Source organism: Nicotiana tabacum, unplaced genomic scaffold (assembly GCF_000715075.1).
Source record: "Nicotiana tabacum cultivar K326 unplaced genomic scaffold, ASM71507v2 Un00162, whole genome shotgun sequence".
Taxonomy (NCBI): Eukaryota; Viridiplantae; Streptophyta; class Magnoliopsida; order Solanales; family Solanaceae; genus Nicotiana; species Nicotiana tabacum.
Genome location: NW_027438400.1, coordinates 120,732 through 127,876, shown reverse-complemented (window position 1 = coordinate 127,876; position 7,145 = coordinate 120,732). Strand labels below are relative to the sequence as shown.

At 35.5% G+C, this 7,145-nt stretch overlaps 1 protein-coding gene across 1 annotated transcript; it reads right to left on the bottom strand.

Moving 5' to 3' along the window:
* Positions 1–406: 406 nt before the first annotated feature.
* LOC142179012 (S-adenosyl-L-methionine:benzoic acid/salicylic acid carboxyl methyltransferase 2-like) lies at positions 407–3,374 on the bottom strand. Its single transcript, XM_075248820.1, has 3 exons — positions 3,246–3,374; positions 1,847–2,101; positions 407–929 (listed from the first exon to the last, which is right to left on the bottom strand). Exons 1-3 carry the CDS (start codon positions 3,318–3,320, stop codon positions 603–605), a joined length of 657 nt encoding a protein of 218 aa, XP_075104921.1. The 5' UTR covers positions 3,321–3,374; the 3' UTR covers positions 407–602.
* Positions 3,375–7,145: the final 3,771 nt, after the last annotated feature.

Genomic DNA, 7,145 nt, shown 5'->3' with positions numbered 1-7,145 from the left:
ATTATTTGTGAAGAAGAAGGATGTAACAATGCGGATGTGTATTGATTATCGCCAATTGAACAAAGTCACTATTAAGAACAAGTACCCATTGTCGCGTATTGATGATCTATTTGACTAGTTGTAGGGTGATTGTGCACCAATTGTAAATAGTTATACACATACTATATATGGATTATACATATATATTAAGTATCGCCGGATTTTTTTTTAAATTTAAGTAATTTGATGGACGACTATTTAGGTTAAACAAGGGAGTAACTAAGGGTAGGGTTCGAGGACATGAACTAATTGCCCTAGTTTGTTTTGATCAGGGAGACAACGACAGTTATGAACATAGTCTTCTCTTTTGCTATGCCATCGACAAAGATCTTTCTGCACTTGAGGAACTCATGATATATAAGGAACATTTATATAAATAGCTGGCTTTATTCACTGTTTATTCTTTTTAGCTGGCATACACATATCTTTATGCACTGATACATGGATTATACATATATATTCTATATCGCCAACTATTTTTAATTTAAACGGCTGGATAGACGGCTATTTAGGTTATATAAGGGAATAATTAAGGGTAGGTTGGAGGGCATGAACTAATTGCCCTAGTTTGTTTTGGTCAAGGAGACAACAACATTTGTGCACGTAGTCTTCTCTTTTGCTATGCCACTGACAAAAATCTCTCTGCACTTGTGGAACACTTGATCCATATTCAATTCATCACCAAAATGGCTGACAAGTAAAGGCTCAATAAAAGCTCTCATGCACTGTGTCACATTGTATTCATCAGAAGAATCCATATGGATTTCTGAAGTATTCAAGACATCAATGGTGAAAGATCCCTCCTTTTCAATTATAAACTTCACTTCTGCAGGAGATGGACAGTATATAGGAGTGTTGAATGCAACCACTTTCTCTTCTTCTATTGATCCCTGCATTCATTATTTTACTCATGAATATCAATAACATCAACAACAACAACATATCCAGTACGCAAGGGAATTAAGGAAGGGTAATATGAACATAGACTTTATCCCTACCTTGTGCATGTAGAGAGGTTGTTTCCGTAGACATAAAAATAACATATTGATAATTTTAGAAGAATTAACCCAAATAGCCGTTCACCCAACTGCTTAAACTAAAATAGCTAGTGAAGGTATATTATATGCATAATTTGTGCATAATCAATATATAACATATGTATTTAGCTAGACAAAGTAAAAAATGAATATGACCGGCTATTTATGTAAAGATCCCTTGATTTAATGATAATTTAGGTTTCATTTGTTTTTCTTAAATTTAAGATGTGTGAATTTGATTTCATATCTTTGTTGTAAAAATTATATGATTTATTAAGATAATTTAAAAGCTAGCGGCAACAGAATTGGTGGTGGTGGTGGGAGGTAGTGGTGGTCTTCTATATAGGGTTGTTGTGCATCGACGAAGGTTGGTAGTGGTAATTTTCCGCTAGAGGTTGCTGTTGGTGGTTAATTGTTAGTAATAGATAGAGGAGCGGTTAAGAGTCACATTTACAACAATGTTTAAAATTATTAACTTTACACTTTATATTTTACTGTTTCTAATGACATGCCTTTATATCTACGAAAATTGGCATGTTTAAGACCACAATCTCGTTTCTTTTTTAAACTTTATCACCAATCAAACAGGACTACCACATAAAATAAAATTGCAGTATAAAAAAGGATCTGGTCCAAAAAGATAACTCTCAACCAAGAAAAAACAAAACTAGAACTAATCAAGATCAATAGGAAAGCTAAGAATCCATTAACAAAGTTCATACCATGACTATGTATAGAATTATATGTGTATTTTAAAAGTTTGGTTTTACCTCTGCAATCAGTCCATTGAGAGCCCTGACCATAGGCTCCAACAGGAAGCAAGAAGCTTTGCTAAAGCGATCTTCATTTTTTCTGCCCATCACAGTCAATACCATACGCCCACCTTTCACCAATTCTATTGAGCGTAACTTGAGAAAATTTACAAAATCTCTTTCATATTGCTCGCAATATGCTTCAATCACATCTAGTGGGCTTGTACTTGCCACGTGAATATTTCCTTTGTTATTCTCTATTCCAACAGGTACCTATTAGAGGAGAAATGAAAGTTAGCGTCGATCAGTACTTATTCAAAATAAGTATGATCATATTATATATATGCTTTATATTTTAATTGCCTTTGAGTAATGTGAAAATTGTCTTCGTGTGACCTATAGGTCACGGGATCGAGTTGTGGAAGCAGTCATACTAATGCTTGCATTAGAATAGGTTGTCTACATCACACCCCTAGGAATGCGGGTCTTTCCCGAACCCTGCGTTAATACAGAATGCTTTGTGTACGGGCTACCCTTTATTATTTTAATTTATCAATTTTGAAATGTAAGACAAGATAACTTACTAAATAGATCTTTTAATAAAATATAGGGTCTGAGCTTAGCTACACTTGTAGCTCCACCCCAGAAAGCAAAGGGTTAAGTTAAACTTATGCACAACCTATCCTATATATCCTAAATCCGCATTTGACACCTATAGTATTGATTTCAAAAAAACAATATTATAAAAAGAAACAAATACTATAGGATTATGATTTTATATAAATTTTCAAGTTCTTTTTCTTCAAGTTTGCTCACAAAATTATTTTATACCGCAAAATAAGAAAAATTGCATCATCATCTCCTAGAATCCATATGCAAGAGCTTCAGGTTGGATTCAACACTACATACAATATTCCATTATTTTAAGCTCGCACGTCAGGAGTGTGTTAATAATATAATTAAATAAATAAATATACTCTTTCTAATATTTTAAACTTGTAGAATGAACCAGCAACTCCTGCAACAAAGCAATTAGGATCAAATATTCCATCATCTCCCATATTCTCTCTCCTCAAATCTTCATGGAATTCTGGCAACGAGCGGAAAATGGTATTTAAATCATTCCCAGGAAGATCATTCAAGTAAATTTGAAATTCCGGCGATTGTTGTTGGCCGTTGCTTTTTCAAGTTTCAACAAAATTTATGTCCAAACGCTAGTTAAGTAAAAGAAAATAAGTCTAAGCTTTATGTTCCGATAAGATAAGAAATACTATCAGATCACATAAATGATAACTATACGTTTTACACTGTACCTTTTACACTATCAGTATATATAAGTAAAATTCATAAGAACTTGTTATTTATAATTGTTGCGAGTTTATAACTCCATTAGGAATAAAAAGGTGTTTGATGATACCTGGAGCTTAGAGTTTTTTGCATAGCTTGTGTCTCCAATTCCTCCATTCATGTGAAGTATTTTAGCAACTTCCATCTCTCCTTCTCTTGCTAATTGGATATTTTTGTGTTAAATTAGGTATTTATAGATGGGTGAAACCAAATTTATCCTTTGAATTTCCATCATTGTCCTCGCGAGCCAACTGAGAAAATATTGTACACTATGGGTGTGTTTGGTATGAAATATTTTTTAATTTTTCCATATTTTATTGACTTAGATATTTTGGAAAATATTTTCCTCGTGAACTCATTTTTCTCCAATTGGAGAAAAATGTTCTCCCTATCAAGAGAAGGGAAAATATTTTTCAAACAAGAAAAATAAGTAATAAAATCACTCATTCTCCAGGAAAGACATATAAAGATCAAGGACTAGAATCGTTAAGGGTAACTAGCCTATTTTCCTATTTGTGTACCTTAATTATAAGTATTATGACTTGATCAAACCTATTAAAACTAGTAGAAATGACACTAGATAGCCACTTTAAAACGCTGCTATTTAGGAATTAGCAAGTATATCCTGAATTTTAGTTTTTCAGTTTAATTTTTCGAGACACAAATATCTCTAATTGTCTAAAAGTTAAGATTTTTAGATGAGAAATTTAGGACAAAATAAGCCATGCGATCGCGGCCTCCTTCTTCGCGATCGCCAGCCCTCCTTCTTCACGATCGCGGTTAACAAAGCTTGGCATAAATATAACCCCCATCCCTCCCCCACCCCCCACACAGACAAAGAGGGGGGAAGGGGGAGATTTTTATCATATATTTAGAAAATCATGATTTTGCAATGACTCATCGAGAAAAATCATATCACGTTTTTTAGTGTCATCACATCTTGGCTTGTACCATCACGTATTGGAAAATATTGGAAAAGCACCTATTAGAAGAAGAAACATAGAGAACATAGTGCAAATTAGGATAGTCTTAGGAATATATGACTCAATTTATATCAGCTACTCAAGAATTATTTCAAATGGTATGTTGTCAAACTATTCTTGTAACGATCCGACTTGTCATTTTAAAAATTAACGCCCTGTTCAACGACTTAAGGTCTTGGGCAATTATATAATATGTACTATGACCTGCGGGTGTGGTCGAGTTTCATAATTGAAAGAGAAATTCTCATTTTGAAGCTTAAATGGAAATAGTTGACCAAAGAGTTGACTTTTGAGCAAACGGCCTTATAATAGAATTTTAATGATGTCAATAGTTTCGTATGGTGATTTTGGACTTAGGTGCGTGTTCCGATTTGGATTTGGAAGTCCGTAGGACAATTCGACGCATTTTGGCGAAAGTTGGAAAATAGACGTTATTCGGAAAGTTCGATCGAATGTTGAATTTTTGATAATGAGGTCAGAATCCGATTCTGGAAATTGAAATAGGTCCGTTATGTCACTTATGACTAGTGTGCAAAATTTGTGGTCAATCGGACTTGATTCGATAAGTTTCGGCATCGAATGGTGAAGTTGAAAATTTCATAATAGACTAAAGTTTCAGGTGAGTTCGCACAAAACTAAAATTCAAACAAGCATACCTCTCTTGATATGACGATTTTATATGGTTTTTACCTATCAGAAGAAAGGTCTATGTGTCTAGTTTCCAACGCTTCAAACCGTTTCTCATTTGGACATTCCTACAAGAAGTTATGACCAAATTACCAAAGGCTGCCAGAGTACGATTCTGCGACCACTATGCGACCATTATGCGATCGCAAAATGGTTTTGCGACCGCAAAATGGTCCAGAACAGCCCAGTTCTGGGCACCGATTTATGCGATCATTTTACGACCCGCACACCAATTGTGTGATCCATTGTGCGATGGCATAACTGAGTTCGGAGGGTTAAGTTTCCTATTTTCATAATTCGACCCCATTTTGATAAATAGTCTTTGAGATTTATATTGGGAAAATTATCTGAGGTTTTTAGAGAGAAGTGAGAGTGTTCTAGAGAGAGAAGGTAGATGAAGTATTTTGTTCTGATTACCCTCCTCGATTTGCGTGCGCAGTCCGGGCAGGTTTCCGGAAAGCTTTTATGTTGAAAACTAATGAAAATAAGATTTTTTGCCTTAAAAGCTGATTTTAGTTGACTTCGGTCAATATTTTTGGCAAACAGGTCCGGATCCGTACGTTGACGGTCCCGGTAGGTCCGTATTGAATTATGGGACCTGGGCGTATGCCCGAAATTGAATTCGGAGGTCCCTAACTTGAGTTATGAATTTCTGATGAAAATTAAAAGTATGGAAATTATTTATTTTTAAGAATTTATTGATATTTGGCATTGTTAGTATCGGGTCCATATTCTGGTTCCGGAGCCTGGTACAGGTTCATTATGATATTTAACACTTGTCTGTGAAATTTGGTGAGAAACAGAGTTGATTTGACCTAATTCGGATGTCCAATTGAGAAGATATGAATTTTAAAGTGTTCTTGAGAATTTCATTTGATTTGGTGCTAAATTCGTAGTTCTAGGTATTATTTTGGCGATTTGATCGCGCGAGCAAGTTCGTATGGTGCTTTTAGACTTGTGTGCATGTTTGGTTTGGAGCCCTGACGGCTCGGGTGAGTTTCTGATAAGCCACGGGATGTTTTGAACTTAGAAATTTTGCTGGTATAACTGAACCTGTTGCAGGCCTCTGATATCGCAATTGCGAGATCAGGCATCGCAAATGCGAACATAACAGGGTCCGCAATTGCGAGGCTTTCATCGCAATTGCGATCAGAAGCCTGCGCCAGCAGTTCTTGCATTTGCGAGGTTACCTTCGCAATTGCGAAGGGAGTCTGGGAAGGGCAGGTTCGCAAATGCGAACATTTACTCGCATTTGCGAGGTTCAGTGGTCGCAAATGCGACACTTTCCTCGCATTTGCAAAGGAAGCGGGATTGTGAAGGGCATCGCAATTGCGATTGTTCCTTCGCAACTGCGAGCTTCGCATTTGTGAAGCTCAGGTAGCAATTGCGACACCTGCAGCGGAGTAAATGGGGCTTAGACGGGATTTTTCATTCATTCTTCATATTTTCAAAACTCTAATCCTTAAGAGGCGATTTGCCAAAGACCAAATCTTCCCCAAATCATAGGTGAGTGATTCCTAACTCTTTTCTTTCAATCTTTTACATCTTATAACAAGATTTAAACCTAGAATCTAGAATTTTTATGGTGAAATTAGGATTTTTTGATAGAAGTTAGGAATTTAGAAATTTGAGGATTTAGACCTCAATTTGAGGTCGGATTCCAAAACTAATTACATATTCGGACTCGGGGGTAAATGGGTAAAAGGATTTTGGTTCGAACCTCGGGTTTTGACCAAGCAGGCCCGGGGTCGATTTTTCAACCTTTTGGAGAAAAATTTGGGAAATTTAATTTATGAAATATAATTGATTCCTTTAGCAATATTTGATGTTATTGAGTCATTTTTGAATAGATACGAGTATTTTATAGGTGAATTCCAAAGGATAAGCTGTGATTGAGAATTTAGTGATCTTCGAGCAAGGTAAGTGTTATGTCTAACTTTGGCTTGAGGGAATAGGTATTGTGTGAGTAATTGCTACGTGTTTTGTTGTTGAATACGATGTATAGTTGAGGTGACGAGCATCTATGTATTGTGGTCGAGTCATAGCATGCGAGTGAAATTCCATTCTTGCAAATTTGTAGTCTTAAATCTTGTTATCCATGCTTATTGATGTTGTTGAAATATTGGGAGACTTGTATCCGTTTCCACCAAGGTTGATAAAATTGTGAATATTGATTCGAGGTTGAGATGTTAAATTGTGAAAGTAATTATTGATGAAATATTGATTTCTTTGTGAAACTTCTCTCTATTCGTTGTTATTGATTCTGTGAATTGTGAGGAAGAGTATAAAGCACGAAAGGT

Coding starts and splice junctions, on each gene's coding strand:
- LOC142179012 (XM_075248820.1), bottom strand. CDS start 3,320: ATGGAAGTTGCTAAAATACTTCACATGAATGGAGGAATTGGAGACACA. Junction 2,102..3,245: donor CAAAAAACTCTAAGCTCCAG/GTATCATCAAAC, acceptor CTCCTCTAATAG/GTACCTGTTGGAATAGAGAA. Junction 930..1,846: donor TCAATGGACTGATTGCAGAG/GTAAAACCAAAC, acceptor TAATGAATGCAG/GGATCAATAGAAGAAGAGAA.